Here is a 20,380-nt window from a genome sequence, read left to right as displayed (position 1 = left end):
GCGCCGTATCCTTGTGCAAGTGGGTGTAGGAAGGATCAGTCACTGGAGCTCCGCGCTCTCCGTCTCTACGCGCCGGAGTCAACGCCACCAGGAGAAATAGGAGCCCTTTCCATGTAAGCGAACTGATCCGGCTGATATCAAGTGACTCATTAAGGGCTTACAAAACTTAAGTAGACCATAGTGTTGCTCTCTAGTAGTGGGAACTTCTTGGCTTGAGAGGAGGATTTGATACCAGCCAAAAGCTCACCTTGGGCCTTGCCGGCATTAGCAGCAGCGGATCTGCCCTGGGAGGTGCCTGCAGGAAGTTGCAAACTGCTCCTGTTTTTACTCTAAAGAATTAAGTTTTCCAAAGATGCTGGGCAGGAAGGTCTGGCCCTGCACTTGCAAATGATGAACACCAAAGCCTGAAATGGAGGTGAAGAGAAGTGAAGGTGGAATCCAGCTGGACAAATACATCTACTCTGTGTTTTCTCAGTAGCTTAAAACATTTCACCCTCTGCTCTCCCCTTCATCCTACTCCCATCCAAGCTCTCTGAAAGAATTAAAATATCCTATGTTGATTAGATTAATTAGAGACAAATGTACACACAGATAGTGATTGGACATGGCTTTAAACTAAGAGAGGAGAGACTTAGATTAGTTGTTAGGAAGAAAATTCTTGATTGTGAGTGTGCTGAGGCCCTGGCACAGGTTGCCTAGAGAAGCTGTGGCTGCCCCCTGGAAGAGTTCAAGGTCAGGTTGGATGGGGCTTGGAGCAACCTGGGATAGTGGAATGTGTCCCTGCCCATGGCAGGGGGGTTAGAACGAGTTGATTTTTAAGGCCCCTTCCAACCCAAACTATTCTATGATTCTGTGATTCTATGATTTTCCAAATAGCTAAATAGAAATCTTAAACACATCTGAATTGGAATCACTGTGACTTGGGTGCACAGGTCAAAACCAGCCCATCCTTATGGTTTCCACAGAAGTGTTTTTGTAGCCAAAATTTGCAGACAAGAGAAACCACAGACACAGACAATCAAATGGAGTAGGATCTGCTTCTAAAGAGGTTGGTAGGCAGATGTTTTTCCCAAGTCTAAGGGATACAAGGGTTTTGCAAAATAGATCCTTGTGATCTGATTAACGTAAGTAAGTGACGTCCAATAAAGGTTAAGTGGGTGCACAACAATGGCTGCTTGAGCTTTGCCATGTTTGCTACGAAACCTCCAGGCAGACTTAAAAATCACCCCAGACAGGATGGGCTTGTGGCACATGAATGTTTACATTCAGTGAATTTGGAAGACACTTCTCCATTGCAAGCTTCCCCAAATTCAAGCATTTTCATCTGACTCTCTCACTGGCTCAGCTCAAGTCATCACACAGGTCATGGTTATATTCCCTAAACATCATCTCATGTATTAGAGAGCTACAGCTCCTTCAGTGGAGTCCTCAGCATGAAATCGATGAACATCCTTGCTTTGGGAAACCTTTTTTTTTTGGTCAGCAATCCTGAAAACAAAAAATGCAGCATTTAGCCAGACAAGACTGTGAGGGCTGGAGGGATGTGGTTTCTCCTGAGCCGTGGCACTGCAAATCCAGCCTTTTAGAGAGTAGGTGGCACTGAGAGCCAATGGTTGGGTCAGGTTATTAGATATCAAGGCAAAGTCCTGGATTTTGGGCTTGACTGATCATCTGTCTTTGCAGAAAATACAGAGAACAACAGCATCACTTCATCTGCAGCACCTTAATACATGCCAGCTCCAAGCACCAACGCAGACATTTCACAGCCCACAAGGCTCAGAGAAGGCAGCTATTGTACGAATTATGAGAGGCGTTTTTTGACGTCCCCGAAGTAATTTTAAGCAAGAAGCTGCTTCTCAGATAAACTCCACCAGATATCCCTGGAAGCAAAGAAGAGCTAGTAGGAGAATAAGGTCTTAATGTGAGCTCAGCTCGGCTCCTTTCACAAAAAAGCTCGAAATCAGTGGACGAAAAGAGAGTTGGTTTCATGTTGGAAAAGTTATTGGAAGAGGGTCAGGTAAAGCCTGAAAAGCTAAAGGATCTCTTTGGTTCTGGAGGGTTGTAGATGGTTTCCAGCTCCCAACCTCAATAAAAACACATTTTCAGCCGAGGAGCAGGTTCAAGGACAGTTCTGTCACTGGGGAAGCTCCCAATGGCTCCATAGTTTTATCCAGCCCTTGTGAAGGGTGTTATTGTTATTTAACCCATGGGAATATCTGGGCTTCACAGAGCAGGAAACGTTATCCTCCTCCTGTGGATGGAAACTGGGACACGCTCTGATCCTGCACCTAAACACACCACGGCAGAACTGAGAACTGTGCCCAGCTTTCTTGGTAGCAAGACCAAGTTTGTCCCTTTGAATCTATGCAGTGGTGACCATGTAAACAAGAAAATCTTACAAGCAGATGTATATCCCTAAAAAGACAATTCTTACAGCATTTATGAAAAAGTGCTGTAAATTACAACTCAATTAAAAATAAGCAACTGCACACTATCTCCTGTCCATAATTCCTAATCAATTTATGTAAAAGGAAAATAAAAATTCTATTTTTTTTTCCAGATCTGGATGCCAAATAAAAAAAAAAAAATCCACTGCAAACAGTGCCCAGTCCCACACCTGGGGAGGGATCACCTTGAAGGAAGAAGCATGAAGGTCACCTGCACACAATTAAGTAGCAGTGGCATTGGAGGCCCCAGGTGACACCAGGGCTGGTGACATGCCATCAGACTTGTCATTAGTCCCACAGTAAGCAAATGACAGGCACAGTGAGATGCTGGCTTAGGGAGGAATTGACAGGAAAGACTTTGGAATTTGTAAACCAAATTCCTGCTCATGATAGCTGATGAAACCTAAATTTTTGTAAATGTGTTCCAAGTCTACTTCTCTGTCATCCCCTCGTTTAGGCAATAAAATAAATTATTTTCTGTTTGGTTTTGTAAAGCTGTTTTGTAGTCATTATGGGAGCATTCATATTGAAAACAGGGAGTTGTGTTCACATGAAATGATTTTCTCATTGTGTTTTACAAATATTGCACCAAACCTCAACTGTGAGCACGTTTGGTGTCACCATGCTGGAATGGAGTCCCCGCTTCCTCAAGGCACCCAGCAGCTGTCGATCTGTGTTGGCTTTGGCACGGGCCACCAGACACCTGAGTTAAGGGGCCGGGACTCTGGAGCAGACAAGAACTAGAAGGAAAATTTAAAGGGTGCTGCCAAGGGGGAACAGATGGTCTGGAAGCCCTCAGCTCTCCTCTCTCTCTGTGAGGAGTATCACAGGATTTAGAGTCCTGGTGCAAAAGGTCACCACATAAGCATCTTACAACCATAGAACCCTAGGATGGCTTAGGTTGGAAAGGACCTTAAAGATCATCTGATTCCATCCCCTCTGCCATGTGCAGGGACACCTTCCACTAGACCAGACTGCTCCAAGCCCTGTCCAACTTTGACATGGAAAGTTCCCAAGGATGGGGCATCTACCATCCCTCTGGGTAACCTGTTACAGTGTTTCACCACTGTCATCATAAAAACACTTTTCCTTGCACTCACTCTGAATGAACCCTCCTTTTGTTTTGTCTTACCACCACAGACCCTGTTAAATAAAAAGTCTGACCCCCTTCCTTCATCCACTGCAAACCTGGAAGAGGCTGAAGCAGCACCTTGGAGGGAAAGCACCCTTGGCTCAGCTGCCACAGCTCACGATTAAAGGTTTCTGCTCACAAGAGCCAGGTATGAGCTGTTTGCTGGCTGTAAATCTCCCGTTACAGCCTCTTCTGCCATACAGCACACATGGATTAATAGCAGCTTTCTACTTTTGAGGTTACAGCTGATCCAAAAGTCCCCAGAAGAAAGGGTGAGTTTCCTAAGCAGCATGACTGACAAGACGGCGAAGAGGGAGTTTATTCAGAGCATTATCTAATTCATTCCCCAGTGAAGGAAACTCATCTACTTTTGAGACTTAAAACTTCTAAAGAAAACTGCTATGATCTAAAGAGATTGGCCATAAAACTATTTGTATTGAAAACTTAGCCAGCATGCCTTTAGTGAACTTCATTCATTAACATTCTTCCTGGCAAGGTTTCCATATCTCAGCGTTCATTTTATACTTTAATTTGGTTAGTAGGTCTTTGTTTAATCGTCCTATTGAAAGGAGAACAAAGAAGGTTTAGGTGATACAGTGAAGTAATACACTATATTTTATCTCTGTAAAGCCCAGACAAAGTCAGCAGGCTCTGATACCCTCCGATTTGTTTTTTTTTTTTTTTTTTTTTTTAATTCCCTTTTCTTCCAGGACATTTGGAATCACAAATCAGTTGCAGAGCATAAAGATCCTCACTGTACTTAGCTGTGGACACCTTCAGAAGAGAAACACCTTGTCAAGCAGAGAAATGATGCTCTGAGCACAACATATAGCCCCAGAGGAAGATTATCTTGGGAAAAGGGCACTCCCATTACTTCAGGGATGGATGCTCTGCCTTTATATCTATGTCTTCCAATAAAAATCAGTAGCCAAGATAGTTTCTTCCATTTCTGACCACTGTGCTTACTGTCTCAATATCAACTCCATGTTTTTTTCTGGATGCAAAGCTCATTACCAAGCTGCAATTTTGCCTAATGACTAACCTGCTTCACAGCCAGCACCCAGCACAGCGACCCACAGGCACAGGCTACCCTGGATAAAAAGGATAAAAACGATTAAAAACTCTCCAAACGGAGCTGCTCCCCAGCCCCAACACCGGCCATGTGAGTGGGGAGCTCCTGGGCTGCTGTAAACTGACACAGCTCCAACTGACTCCCAGCTGACTCCAGATAAAAATCTGGCCCCAGAGTAATGGCAGGATTCAACAAGCTTTTCTCATGGAATAGTTTTTGTGCTCTTTTCTTGAATATTTACGACCCATCCTCACTGTCCTCCTTAAATCCACTACACACAGTGCATCCATAAAGGAGGAAAATTGTACCTGTCTACTCTTTATAGTGCAGCAGATGGTGAGTTGTCTCCTCACTGAAAAATCTTTAATTCTTTACTTTCTAAACTCTACACCAGTTCTACTCCAACCACCCAGCTGCAGTGCCCTATACTGACACTTCTCTTGATGAAGCTGCATTTCAAGGCAGGAAAACCATTCAGAGACTTGGTGGTGGCTCTCCCATGACATGCAGTGAGCAAACCAACCTCCAGCCCACCCACCGTGCCCCCTTCTCATGGATGGTGGTGTCCAAAACACAAATCATAAAAGGACTCATATCCCAACCCCAAAATCAAGCAGTGGCTCTAGGGAGCAGCCCCAACTGCTCCCTCACTTTCCATACACCAAGTTTATGGAGGAGACACCCAACCTGTGAAGTTGCCAGTGGCAAATACAAAGGTCTTGGGAAGGAGCTGGGCTTGCTCAGTGCTGGGTGGGGCCAGGGGCTGTAAAGAAGGCCCAAGCCACATTGCTGCTCAGGGATAACCATTTCTGGAATGATTATTCATTAAAACAACTGATTCCTGGCCCCCAGCAGCATAAGTGAAAGGGAGGCAGGCTCAGCACCAAGCGTGGCTTCAAACTGATGACCCAGAGGTGAAGGGCCCCTTCTCCCGTTACTAATCCCCTCAGCCACACAAGCCTCCTGAAAATGATGCTTTGGTTTTATTGCCACGGGGGTCATTTATAAAATCATAAAAGCCAGGTTAGGAAATCAACCCAGCAGCAGCAAGGCCAAGCATGCAGAGAAAGAGCTGAACAGCCATCGAACAGGGTAAGTTCAGCCCTCCCATGGCATCCTGAGTAATTCAGCTGATTAAATGTGAGAAGTTCTGACTCATGGAGAGGAGGAGGAAATGCATGAACAACTTATCAAAAGCTAACTTCTTTATTATTGCAACCAGAAATGACCAAAGATGGTGTATTTTGTATGTCTGCACATTACATGTGGAAAAAAACAAAAATCAGCATTGCAACATCCAACAATTCAAAATAAAATAGAATAAAAACTCAAACCCAAGAACTTTCTTGACTGGTAATTAACAGGGACGGAATATAAACGAGATGGCATTGAACAAAGCAGGTAACAGTGCACTTTTAATAAACCAATTTCATCCATATCTCCACTGATTTGCAATTTAACAGTTCTATCAGCAAAGCCTCATTTCCCTAACTAGACTGGTACTTTTAAAAACATGACTAATTCACTCTCATTAATATCAATTTGGAGGCATTTAAAAAATAACTCTTAATATCTGCACAACAGGCTAAAGGGTCATATTTCTCCAACATCAGACGTTCTCACTGCATTGGTTTAAAATACAAATATCCCCAAATTAACCAATGCAATCCAAAATTGATTAGAAAACAAAAGGCATAAATTGTTTTCAAGATTTATTCTTACTTAGCTCTGAGACCCATTGCACTACAATATCTAACACTGACTTTGAGTTTCTTTGCACCTTCCCCCCACATTTTCAACGGGGAATGTGACTGGGATCCAGTTTACTGGTCTTTCCAAGGGGATGCACAAAGCAGAGGAACACACCTGCATCTCCTCTACCTAAATACAATGCTTTTGGCAAACTCACTAACCACTTGTTTAAAAAAAAAAAAGGAGAAAAAGGAAAAAAAAAAAGTCCGTTCCAGCTACAGATTAAAATGCTGTAGCTGCCACCAGAAGTGCAGAGCCCCCCTGGCCTAAGCTCCCAATTCAGAAGGCATTTAAGCACATGTATAACCAAGTGTGGGAACAGGCTCCTTGAAGGCAATAGGATTACTCACTTCTTAAGAAGTTACCACATGTTTAAGTATCTGAATCAAGGCCTAATTACGGTGCTGGCCACCTCCTCGTGCACGCACAGCTGGGGCAGAGCTCACCAATCCCTCACAGCCATGAGGACAGGCGTTTGTCACACGGGCTTTTAGTAGCTGCTAGGTTTGTACTCTCGGGCAAACGACAACAAAAATCCTCAAGCCCTAAAAAATAATTAAAAAAAATTACTTTATAAATATCAGCTATTTACACGTGTGAAAATCTTTTAATGGGAAGTGTTTTTACACACTGATGAAATGTACAAGCAATGAAAAAGTTACGTTGACAAAGACTTTAAAAAAAAAAAATAAACAAACCAAAAATCAAAGTATAAAATATATTACAGGTCCACTAAAAGAAATTCACACGGAAGAAAAAAATTGACACAATAGAAACTTTTTTTTTAAAAAATAGAAGATATATCACAAAAGCTTGAACATGTTTATTTTATGTTAGTACTAAAAATCAAGGAAAAAAGCTTCATATATTCTCATCACAAAAATATTTACCAGCCACTTTTTATTTCCACATTATGATTATCTGGCTCAGCAAGAGTCGAGGCTGAACTGTATCCAGACTACAGAAATCATTCCAGAAGGTTGTCTCGGTTTACAACTTACTGCAATTTACATTTTCTCCTCCTCTCAGCACCTTACTGCAAAGGTTCAAGAGGGATTAATAACAAATCGAGAAGGAATAGGACAGATATCTGTATTTACAACATTCATCCGTGTTGCTGCCGAGCCACAGGAGCGGGAGCGGTCCCAGGAACCAGCGAAGCCTTCGCGGCGCTCTGTGCAAACTCCCCGTGCCAGAGGAAGGAAACAGCATCAGAATGGACCAAAATCCAACGCCCTGCGCTCGGACGGTCTGAGAAACCCAACAGCCCCCGACCAAGGGCATCCCCTCGGCCCTGGTTCCCTGCAGACACACAAACGGCCCTGGCAGCCGCGGGGGACGCGGGCAGGGTGGATCCCTCCCGCAGCCGAGTCGGGGCAGGAGGCGCCGCGGTGACCGCACGATTTCAGTCCCCTGCCAAGCCTTCAGTGTGCCCTGTGCTTCCTCTTCTTGTGTTTTTTATCCTTCCTTTTGTTGGCACACTTGGAGCAGAACCACTGCATCTCTTCTGGGGGTGCAGCCGTAAGCCCAACGCAAGGCCTGTGAAGGACAGGAAAATATCACATCATCTCAGTGGAGTAACAATGCTTTTGTTTCTTACTCCAAAAAATGCAACTTTCCAGTGGGAGACGGGATCTGGCCTTTGAATTAATACAGCAATTATCAGTATCTTAACAAATATAATGATCAAAACCTCAGATACCTAAAAAACAATGATTGAAACCTAAGAACTCTTGCTTTGAAACAAAAGAGAAATATCAAAAGGATACTCAAATAAAAAGTGTTACTTTAGTAGAAAATATGAGTGCACTTTCAGGTGTAATAGACTAGATTTAAAATAATTTCAAATGCTTCTTTAACACATCTGCAAAAACCCTTATGATTTTATGTAGCTTTAAAAAAATTGCCTAAAAAGTGATTAATTTCCCCTAACCTTTTTTGTAAGAGTTGACATTTATATTACTGTTCATACAATGCTTCATAATTTGAACTGTCTATCTGTATACACTGTGCTCATAATCCTGTAGTTCTCACAAAATTACCGGAATCAGCAATATTTCCCAGCAGTTTCAAAAACAACCGTTATCACCAATGCCCATTAATTAAAAAGTAACTCTCCTTCACAGCTTAAAATCTGCCTTTTCAAATTTCAGAGCAACAGAGATAAAAATATCTTCCAGATTATTAAATTGGACACAGTAAAGCTATTTAAATATTCCCAACGTCATGAACTATTAGAAAAAAAAAAAAAGGTTTTTTAATAATATAGCCCCAATCTGCCAGGCACTGGCAGAGCAGGATGGATGAGAGGAACTTACCAGTGATACCAATCATCGCAGTCATCACAACCTATCATTGGACTGCCATCATCTGGCTTGTTACAGCCAGGACAGATCCAGATCTGGTTACCCCACTCGTCTCGGATCTGGTGCAAAGAAAAGCAAAGTTAGCTGGTTTTCAGGGCTAAGCAGGCAGGAAAATTGACATTAAAAAAAAAAAAACAACAACAACAACAAAAAAGAGGTTTCTTGCTTATCTGGCTAAGCCATTCAGCAGCCCCTGTTGTTATGTGTGAATTCTCTGATCATGAGAGCTCAGTGTTACGTCTTAATTGATTTTCCTGCGCTGCTCATGATGACAAAATCATGTATTTTCCTGCACTGTCCTGTAAACCAGTAAAGCCAGTTACACCACCCAACCTAAGCACAGGCATTCACACACAGAGCCAGGGCTTAAGGACACAATTCCCTCTCTGTCTATACTTTTAAAATTGGACCCTGTTAATGGCAAGCAGGAGCCACGGCAGCCTCCCGCGTAAGATAACAGTTCTTATGTGCATGTAAAATATACAGCGCCGTGTGTATATATTGCTGCATTACTTATTAGCCAAAGTCTTCAACTCCAACGAGCTGATAAGATCAGGATATAAAAAAAGTTGTTACTGAGTAACTTTCCATTCCCCTTATGACATTTATGTCGCAGTACAATTTACTAAAGGGTAAATGAAACAAGAAAGGCAGATCATTTACAGTACTGGGCAGCTGCTCACCGGGTTCATCATATGCATTTTTTTAATGTTTATATCCTGCTTGACCCATTGTTTGTATTTTTAGATTTCCAGTGGTTCTTGAACAGCTCTTTGCTAAAAACATACACGCAAAATGTCACAGAATCCACCTAAAGGAGCGCAATTAACAATACAAAGTACAAAACGTCTGGGGCATTACCCTGACTCCATCACTGCTTTATGAAGATTTGCACATTATCGCTGAATCTCAAAAGCAGAAACTGTTCTGTTCTCAGCTTTTGTGCATTTACACATGTCTCAGACAATAACTTTTCGCTATCTGTACAGCTTACAAACACAATATTAGAAAGTAGCAGATGAAAAGCCCCAAATGTTCTTAGTAAAAAAAAAAAAAAAAACAACAAAAAAAAAAGCCACTACAACACGGTGGTCTGTACATCTTACACCACTTCCTGAAAAATCAATAGGAATGTACCAGAGCTGCAACCAACACATCACTCTTCCCTGATTCTTCCTAAAGCCTTGAATGTTTTTGTGGTTTAAAACTCAAAAATACAAGTCCCAGGAATATTTCCCTTCCCAACAGAAATACAGAGCAGGCACTATCATAAAATTAACTCAATTTCCAAGCTGATTGATTGCAATAATCATTCCTATCTACCATCTAATCTCACATCTGCAAAGTCACTTTAAGTTGCTAGACAAGCATCTGCTCCCCAGGTGAAATGTCTGGGCTCAGAGGGAAGAGGTGCAGAGGCATTTTGGTGGGATAACCCTGCTGGGGAGAGAGGGGATGCTGTGCAATGGTGCTGCGGAGAAGGGATGCTGTGGGATGTTGGGCTGAGGGCTATAAAACCTGCCTGAACACCTGGCTGCACCTTGATCATCCCCCAAGCACAGGCACCTCATTTCTGGTGCTGCCTGTTTTGGGCACTGGCCCTGCCAGGTGTAGGCAGCACTGCCAGATGTTGTCCCATCAGAAAATAGACACCATAACTTTTCCAAACTTAGTTTTTTAGGTATTTTTTTCCCCTGCAGAATGCCTGCCTCAGGCTCTCAGGGGCTGGAGAGGGGCAGGGTGGTCTATAATCAAAGCAACCTCTGCCTGTTTGTTAAACAAGAACTTGGGCTGCTGAATAAGGATATTAAAAGTATTGCATAACTTCTCATTCCTCAATGAGCCAAGGGTCATGCAAGGAGGGACAGAGTGGGATTGCTGATTGCTGTGTTAGTAGAAACCACTGAGAGCTAATGAGCAGAGTACATGGACTGAGATGCTATCCAACAGGGAGATGTGTATCCTTTCTTTTTTGAGCTATAAAATCACTCTCCTCTCCTCCCCTGCAAAAGGGAGTTGGGCACCTCTGTCACACTGGCTCCACTCTTATCTCTAGAACAGCTTTCCCATGTGATCTGAGGAAAATTATTTTGTTTCCTGGATTGCCTTCATACAAGAGGCTAATAGTTATTAATCATTTTCTTCTCCCCCAACCTCTCTCTGAGCATTTTGATTTATAAATCTGTCACATCAGGTGTCTCCCTGCATGGGCACATAGCTGGGTCCTAATGCAATAGAACCTTGGTTTCAACTATAATGTTGTAAAACATCATTTTCACAAGGGCCTGGAGTGATAGGACAAGAGGGAATGGTCTTAAGTTGAAGGGAGGTAGGTTTGGATTGCGTATTAGGAAAAAAATATTTACAATAAGGGTGGTGAGACACTGTACAGGTTGTCCAGGGAGGTGCTGTTCTTCCTGTCCTTGGAACTGTTCAATGCCAGATTGGATGGAGCTCTGAATAACCTGGATGAGTAGAAGGTCCCTGCCTGTGGCAGAGGGGCTGGATCAAGATGGTCTTTAAGGTTCCTTCCAACCCAAACTATTCTGTGATCATCTATGATTCTTTGAAAAGCAAAAATGACCTGGAGCCTCCATATCCTCTGAATTCTCCATAAAGGTGCTAAGTGTGTTACCACTGGAAGTATCTAGGCAAAGTGCTAGGTTTTTCTTTTTAAAACTAACATAACCTCTCAATTATTTATTTTCATAATTACAGAAAAAAAAAAAAGGATGTAGTAGACCATTTAGGAAATGATTCTCCCTTAAAGTAAACTTTGAAACCTTTGGGTACTACTGTAATAATAACAATGACAATAATGCTAGTGCCTGTAATAATAAGAGTGACTGTGGGTTTACACCTGTGATACCAAAGGTGAGGCTGTGTCCTGCACCCTAAAGATATGCAGAGCCTGTGTGACGTTGTCCAGTGCTGTAACTAACTCAGGAGTGAAATGTAGCAGCTGTTTAAATAGAGACCAGTAACACGATACAGCAGTTTAAGTCCAGCAGGGAAGCACCTTTTCATTAGAAATGCAGGGTGGATTTATATTAGAAATCAATACTAAAACAAGAATCATAAAAATGAAAAAAAAATCATGCATATGTTGCAATTCAAGCATGCCAAACTCAGTAATAAAAGTAAGCTTTAGGTGTTTTAAATGGTGCGATTTTTAAACTGCAGCTAAGCAAGGTGTCACCAATCAAGCTGGAATTTAGCCAGGACAGGGAGGATAACAACACTGCTACCCTTGTGTTGCTTTTCAAGCGTCAGGAATGCTCAGGACTTCATTTCACACAGCATTTAAAGCAGAACTTCTCAGCAGCACAGCAAGCCTTGTCCCACCCAGACATATATCCACATTCTTTTAGGGAATGCAGCTCCCACACCATGCTGCTCAAGAGACTTTTCTAAAAGAACGAAGAATGCTGCCAGACACAGGCCAAGTTCAGAGCACGTGTCAAACACACAAACGAAGTGTAGACTAATGAACAATCTACTGACTTCTGAGATGCACAAACATCTGCAATTTCTGTATGTCGAGGAAACCAGGAAAGAGATTAGTGGACTCTACACATTTCAAATGAGGGCTAAGTCAAGTTCTCAAATGAGGGCTAAGTCAAATTCTTGATGTTGTATGAGGGTTTTGTACTTTACCTGACTGACAGTAAAATCTATGGCGAGTCTGACATTTGAGGTTTCAATTCAGCACTTTTGAAAGCACCTATAAAAAACCTACACCTCCAAAAATAAGTGCTCTAGCTCAGTTAGCAGAAAATATCATATGGGATGTAATTGGACTTGTTAGAAGGAACTTAAATTTGGAACTGGAAACCAAACAAAAATTCAGTCCAAGTTGTAGTGTTTCAATTAAGTTATAAATCCCTGAAAACATGTGTATGGAAACAAGGGCTGGATAAACAGCAGTTTAACAGAGAGCAACATCAGGAATCCAGGAACCATCAGTTTGAGATGATGAGTCACCCAGGAGCTCACCAATTCCAGGGAGAAATGCCCTGGCACTGGGACAGAGCATGGCACGTGTTACTTACCACGTAAGTACTGACGGTCTCGGTCACCACGCTCCGAACCGGAGCTTTGGAGCCTCCAGCTGCTGACACGGCTGGGGAGGGTGGTGGGATCAGGACTGGTGAGATGGTGGCCTGTGGAGGAGGAGGAGCTGGAGCCGGAGGAGGGGTGATGTGAACGGGAGCTGGCACCGGTGACGGCACAGGCGGAGGTGTTTTGGGCCGCGCTGCTGGAGTGGAAGGTTTGGCCTCTGGAGCTGACACCACTTTGCTGATGACTCTGTAGGGCCAACATTGAGAATTGTTAGAGATGATGGGGGAGAAAGCAACAATTGATCACCCATTAGAGAGAAAGAAAATATAGAGCAGCTAATTCACGTCACCCTGGAGTCACCAAAGAGGTTGTTTCAACCCCACAGAAGCACTGTTGTCATTGCTGCACCCATCCATTTACAGGATAAAGCACAGAGCCATTAAAAAGTGAATGCCAGGACACCCTGAGCCAGTCTGTACCTCACTGTCGCATAAATATTCTCGGTGGCTTTACTAAACCTTGTTTCGTTAAGTTTTATTGCATTAGCTCAATTTGTGGGAAATATTAGAAAGGAAAGTTAATCAGCTGTGAACAGCACTGATTTTAATCTTCAAACTGAGAGATGATATCATCCTGTTAAGATCCTACATTAGGGGGTTCTGCAAATATTTGCTAGTTTGGTATTTCTTTCCCCAAATGTTTATGGAATCAGCAGTGGATCTAGTCAGGACAAATAAATGACGCACACTATACACTCAGCAGTTAAAATATTGCTACTTACTCGAGTAGCTGAAGTAGACAGGATGTAGCTCTAGTAAATACACTGTATAGAACAATCTTGCCCAGGAAGGGGGATACATAGAGGACCCAGCCTTTATTAATGACTGTTGATACACAGTGTTATTGATGTGCATGCAATTTCACAGACAAGCCAGAAAAAGCCCTTACTACAAGGCTCTAGGTCAGAAACATAAAGAGAAGGAAAAGGATGTTAAAAAAACAGAAAAACAACCCAAAAAACAACCAAAACCTCAAGCAAAACACAGAATAGGTTGATTTTGGTAAATAATTTAACTAATTTATTTATATTTGAATAGTAACTGTGGGAATGTGATTGAATTGTGATGTGTACAAAGAGGGTGACTGAAAGAAAGGTTAGACATTCCAGGGACAAGGATCATTTAAGAAAGTAAAAAATTGAGACATCAGTAGAGAAATCATGACAAAAATCAAATTGCAACAACTCCTGAGAACCAGGAGTGTGTGGCTCCAGCGTCAATGTGAATTCTAAGTTCAACTTTAGACTTTACTGCAACTCCAACGGCAGTATCACTACGATTGGAGACATTGTCTGAATTTCAAGTCAATAAAATTCCAAGTCATCATTTGAGAAAGGCTTGGAATAATACAGTATGTAATGCCTGGCTGAGATAATGGTGTTTTTTCTCACAAGAAATGCCACTTGCACTACAAAATCAGAACTATGGTGAGTTATAGTAAAAAACATACTTGGTAAAAGGAAACAAGAGCAACGAGTTTGGTAGTCCTGCCTAACCCCCAGCTGCAGCATCACACCTTCTATGAATGAACAGGAGAAGAAAATCAAAGAATGAAATCTAAAGGCTGACAGATGAGTCTTCCATCAGCAACACTGAAGACATTCACACTACATATATCCCAGTGATTGCTTCAGGTACCTAATGTGGGGCTCAGGCTCTGTATACGTGTCAGTAAAGTGCTAGACTGTGAGTCAAAGTGCAGGAGTCTCAATTTATGTTGTCTGTGACTTACAGAAGGAAGGAAGTTCTACTGTCAGGCCATCCTGGGAGCAACCTACGCATCAAAACCAGCCTCCTTCTCTTGTTAGTGGGAACATCCAAAACCCCACTGTTATCTCTCACCAAGGAAGTTTTCTCTTTGGCTCATGATGTGTTTCTGGTTCAGTGAAAGTCTCAGTGTGTGGCTCCTGGGGCTCCTGCCAGACTTGCCATACCCAACTCAGATGCTTCTGCTGTGTCTTCCCCATTCCACAGACAGCCCTGGCTCCAAATGCTGAATGCCTAAGACCTTGGTTGGTGCCAATACTCCCCTGGTTTGCAAAGTTATCCTCATGACTGGAGAGCCATCTCTCAATAAACAAACTCTTAGCTATAATAAAAGCAAGGACAGGGACTGACAGCAAAATATTGGTACAGCAGAAGTCATTTGTATGGTTTCAAACATCATTGCCCCTTGTTTCCATGCCTCCCTCCCTTACCTCCTGCAAGTAAACAAAGTCCTGCTAGGAGCTCTTCAGAGAGTCAACCATCCCCAAGTCTAGACTAGGAGATGTATTAGCTAATAGGGATTTAAACACAACTTTGCACACAGTGTAAACAGTTTGAAAGAGGTATTAGCTAATACAATTTGAATAAGAGTGACCATGCCCAGCTAACACATGAAATTAAATTACGGAGTTTCTTGGTCTAAAGCCAGGTTCTCCTCCTGCACAGGGTCTTCGAAGCCACTCTGCTAATAACTGCAGAAGCAGCAAGGAACACCACATGTGAAATCTTCCAAAACTACAAATATTCATTAGCGAGCGACACACGCTCATCGATTGGCTGGCGTGCCTGAAGTGTGCAATTAGGACATGTTCAGTATATAGGGCAGCTTGTTTATCTTGATTTTAGAGCTCAGTTATCAAAACAGGAGATCGGCATTTCGGAGCACGCATGGGCCTACCACTCCCTTGGGCTAATGGAGTTCAGAGACTTTAGACTCCAGAGTGGAGAAATGAATGGTTTTGTGCTGCACCATTAGAGGTGATGGAGTAATCTCAGCGAGGGTGGTTTAGCCTGTCCTGAAGAAGGGGCTGCACACATGGAATATGGAGGTGGGGAGAAATCAAAGGGAAATAGCAGTCCCACGACTAATAATTACTGTTACTTCAGACTTGGAGAGAAACCTGATATCAAAACAGTATGTAAATGATGGCAAGATTTATGAGCTCTGTTTTATAGACAGGAAAATTGAGGCACAGAGCTCACTGCAAGTAGGCGGCTCTCACTGCAGCAGAGCCTCGACCTGCCTGGTACCTGAGTCCTGCTGGGATTAAAATTCTTCCTTGGGACATCACCATACACCTATTTTTACCTTCTCTCCCAAATGTGTTTTCATGTGTCCAAAATCATCACTTAGTCTGCAAGTACAATACTATATAAAACAAACTTTCACCTCCTTCTCCACACCAATCCAAGAACTCTAAAACTGAGGCTAAAAGAGTATTTTTTGCAGAAATCAAACACAACTGAACATCAACCACCACCACCAACACAATCAGAGTCGTGAGACAAGAACTGAATTTCTCTGCAGGCTGCTTTCCTGGCAATGTACCACAAACAGATTCTACACTGAAAGATAAAAAGTCAATTAAAAGTTGTTTTTGAATCAAAACAGTTTCTCCAGAATAAAGGGGTGTGAGAAAACCTTTGGAATAGATGTGGCAATAAGAGCCTCCATAAATTGTGACTACAAGTTACCACTCCCTTTGAAAAAAACCCTGAATTAATGTAAACACTGTGTATTTCGTTGTGTCCAACCTAAATTCACTTTGGATTTCTTTCTAAATGCCAGCAGGAGCTGTCCTGCTCACAGAACCTCAGGGTATTTATCATTGAACACATGCACTGATTTGTCACCAAGTGCCTGGTAGCAACCAAGAAAAAATATCTAAATGTAATAAAAAGGAGAAATAGCTAAGGGACGTGACATTTCAAGTGGAAGGACAGAAGGACAGAGAAATCCTCAAATACCATGCTTACCAATTATATTTCCATATTGTTTTCTTATGACCCCTTTGCTGAAAGAGCAGAGCATAAAGCTTCCTGACAAAGGCATTTTTAAGTTATTTTTCTTTCTCACAATCTTTTCCAGTGCAAACACCATTTCAACCCAATAGGAGAACTTAATGAGATCTTCTCATTGCCATTTCTGCTCAACTACATCAAGGCTGTGTTGGGGCCAAGACAATAGTGTGTAATAGCTGAATATCAGCTGAGGAGCCAGATCTCATGAAATCGAAGGATGGATGGGGTTGGAAGGGACCTTAATGATCTTCCAGCCCCAACCCCTCTGCCATGGGCAGGGACACCTTCCTCTAGACCAGGTTTTTCAGAGCCCCATCCAACCTGATCTTGAACACTTCCAGGGATAGTGAGTCCACCACCTCCCTGGGTAACCTGTGCCAGTGTCTCTACACCCTTAGAGTAAAGATCCAATGCTCATCTACTGGTTCAAAACTGTGTCCAACACTGCTCCAAGGGGAAGGAGGAAAAGAAAACTTCAGTGAAGTTTTTCTGTTTCTCAGGAGGGCAGAGTGAATGAAAACCCTTTTTAACCATCACTCGGGAGCAATCACCCTGTTCACAGTTATAGTTTGAAACCCAAACAGGATGAACACCAAGTGTCAGCTTGCAGGCAAATGGCAAATTCCACCAATATTTGAAGTGTTGCAACAGGTCAGTTGGTTTCTAATTGGCTCTAAGTGGAAGGAGCTGTAACACGCTACATCTGGAGCAAAATGAAGCTCCAAGGTGTGAAATGGTTTTCTGTTTTTGAAAGTAATTGTTTGATTTCATTCTGATCCTTATGGCTGAAAGCCCCATTGACTGCTTCACCTAAACACAGGGGAAAGATGTGCACCAAAAGGAAATGGCTTTTCAAAAACAGGATATGGGCCACAGGGAGGAATGATTGCTATGGGCAATGAGCTCCAAAAAATGCTGTATCAGTACTTTGAAAGGTCTAGTAAAAAAAAAATCACAGTAATCTTTGTTTCTCAGAGGCAGAAGCTGTTTCTCTGCTCAGAGGAAAAAAGCAACATTTGAAAAGTCCTGATTCTTTTCTGAACCCATGACCCATTTCTAAGCAAGAAGGAGCTAAATGGGTCTCTGTGTCTAGGAAAATTCATGATCAACTGCACTGACATAACTGAAACTGGTGCAATTCACTTGGATTATCAATCATCATATTATCTATTAGCTTTGATATTCCCTTATTGATATAAATTCCTTGATGCTAGAAAGCAATGTAACTATTTTGTTTCTGAAAAATCTCACACCTGGAACTGAGATTGTTACACCAGAAAAAACCTAAACACTCTGAGACCTATGGGTAAGAGTGTCAAAAACACCTAAGGAAATCAGGAAATTTCCATATGGTTTAGATTCTTCAAAGATAAGAGGTGATTCTGAAATTTTATTCCAGCCCTGGAGGAGAATCAGTGTGATTTAAGCTCTGTAATGCAGGCTAATTCCCATATTACTTTTAGAAAAGGAAATTTATTTGCTGTTTCATGCCCTGCTGAATATTTTGTTTTGTGCAAACAAGTCATACTGGCAAACAGAAGCTCCACAAGAACACACTGCAACCAACTTGTGAGTTTGTGGAGTGCCAGAATGCACCAAACCTCCAACGAAGCCCCAAGCAATTTCTGCAAGTGAAAAGACCTCAGCGCTTTTAACATCACCTGCCATGTGGTATTCTTCTCTATCAAAGAAAATGAACTTTGAGCACTAATTCCAAGATAACACCCACTTTTTTGGGTGCCTGACTCTCCCAGGTAAAGCGTGTTGACCTTCAGTGGTGCACACGGAGATCAACAGCTCATTCTCCATTTCAACAGAGCAGGGGAAGGGTCTGGAGCAGAAGGAGCAGCTGAGGGAGCTGCAGGGGCTCAGCCTGGAGAGAAGGAGGCTCAGGGAGGACTTTATCACTTCCCAGAAGTCCCCACCAGGAGGTACAACCAGGTGGGGGTTGGTCTCTTTGGCCAAGTAACAAGTGAAAGGACAAGAGGAAATGGCCTCTAGTTGAGTCCGAGGAGGTTCAGATTGGATATTAGGGAAAATGATTTCATGAAAAGGGATGTGAAGCACTGGAACAAGCTGCCCATGACAGTGGTGGAGTCACCCATCCCTGAAGGTATTTAAAAGACATGTAGATGTGGCAATTGTGTACACAGTTCAGTGATGGACTTTGCAGTGCTGGTTTAATGGTTGGACTTGATGATCTAAGATGTCTTTTACAACCTATATTATTCTATGATTCTACTATTCTAACATTATGGTAAAGCCCCACAAACATCTGGACATTCAGCCCAGCTGACATTTCCAGCTAACTCCTTTGCTTTATGGACACAAGCACTGTTGAAACTGAATTACACGTTTTCTACTGTTTATTTTCCCATTACTTTAAGCGAAACAGAGTTCTGCCCTTGGCCTTCACCCTCTGTATCTGTTACACCCAGAGTATTTCTCCCAACAACCACAAGCACCTTTCAGTTGATGACTCCTAAATCTCCCTCCCATTTTCTCACCGTTCTGACTTACACCTCTGGATGGTTCATTGCCAGTCTGACAAAACAAAACTGAGCTGGTAGCGTGGCGTCTTGGTATCTTTCATCTTATTTTTTCCCTTATCATCAATAACAAACATCTTCAATGTTAAAACCACCTGGCACCAACCCCTTCTGCTGAGTTCTCAAGAGCAAAACCAGAACCTGGTATAACATGTTTATGTCAATGAGCTCTTTTGCAAACTTTCTCTTCTGTGTTCCCAGCAAACTGCCTTTTATTGTCATTTGTTTTGGGAAATGTTATGGGATGCATGATCTAGGAGCTTGCCCATAAACCAGTTCTATATCCACCCTTTTTGGTGGGAACTGGTATAGAACATGAATTGTATTAACTAGCAGAAAGTTGTACCAGTATGGGTTTAGAAAATATTTAAAGCTGTAATTTTCAGCTTGTTACCAAGCTTGTTTTTGAAAGAAACAAATAAGATAGATGGTCCTGGACTTGTAGATTCTGTACAGCTGAAGATCAATTGCTAACAGGACAATTTCACTAAATTCAGGTAGGACCATCTGTTCTTTTGTGGCTATTTCTTTATGGTCTTTTTGTCCACATCCAGCTCCCAGGAACCATCCCACAAATCCTTGGGTCTATGGAGTTTCCTCCCTTTTGTTTAAAAACCTCAGTAAAAGAGTGAGTAAAATAAGCACCTCTGTCAAAGACAAGAACAAATCAGTACCTTTCTCTTGCAGTCATCCTCTATGGAAAGTTTATTTTTGAAACAAATACCCATCTGCCTTTCTAATCTTTCACATATATTTGATCAGTTTCTGTTGTGCTTCATAAGGGCAGCTGCTCATGGACATTTACACAAGCAATTCCCTCATGTGTCTAAACCTGCCAGAGCTTTTTTTTTTTTTTAAATTGTGGTATACAGTATACAAGTTTAGGGGTTTTTTTTTTTTTTTACTCTTGAGCAATAAGCAGCAAAATCAAAGAATCTCACAGTAAGTTGTTTTGTTTTCTAATGACTCAAGCCTTTTTATGGATTCACTTTTGGAGTCATCACCCAATGTGGCCAACAGCAAAATGAAAATAATTTGCCACAGACTGCTGCCTACCATATACAGCATGAATAATTAGTTGGGGTGGCTTCAGTAATTAAATAAAATAGAAGGAAGTAAAAAACTAAGGATGACATCTGAAGTTGTAAATTT

The 20,380-nt window shown here is 42.1% G+C and overlaps 1 protein-coding gene across 1 annotated transcript in view; it reads right to left on the bottom strand.

Annotated features, from left to right (window-relative positions):
- Positions 1-5,838: 5,838 nt before the first annotated feature.
- Positions 5,839-20,380, bottom strand: part of TAF3 (TATA-box binding protein associated factor 3) — a 114,139-nt gene continuing 99,597 nt past the window's right edge. The window contains exons 5-7 of the mRNA XM_068189444.1: positions 12,822-13,077; positions 8,722-8,828; positions 5,839-7,942 (exon numbers count right to left, since the gene is read on the bottom strand). Coding sequence (XP_068045545.1) covers positions 7,828-7,942; positions 8,722-8,828; positions 12,822-13,077 — 478 coding nt within the window. The 3' untranslated portion in view covers positions 5,839-7,827. The remainder of the gene's footprint in view (positions 7,943-8,721; positions 8,829-12,821; positions 13,078-20,380) is intronic.

Source organism: Anomalospiza imberbis, chromosome 5, assembly GCF_031753505.1.
Source record: "Anomalospiza imberbis isolate Cuckoo-Finch-1a 21T00152 chromosome 5, ASM3175350v1, whole genome shotgun sequence".
NCBI classification, from domain to species: Eukaryota; Metazoa; Chordata; class Aves; order Passeriformes; family Viduidae; genus Anomalospiza; species Anomalospiza imberbis.
This window is presented reverse-complemented; position numbering and strand designations above follow the sequence as displayed.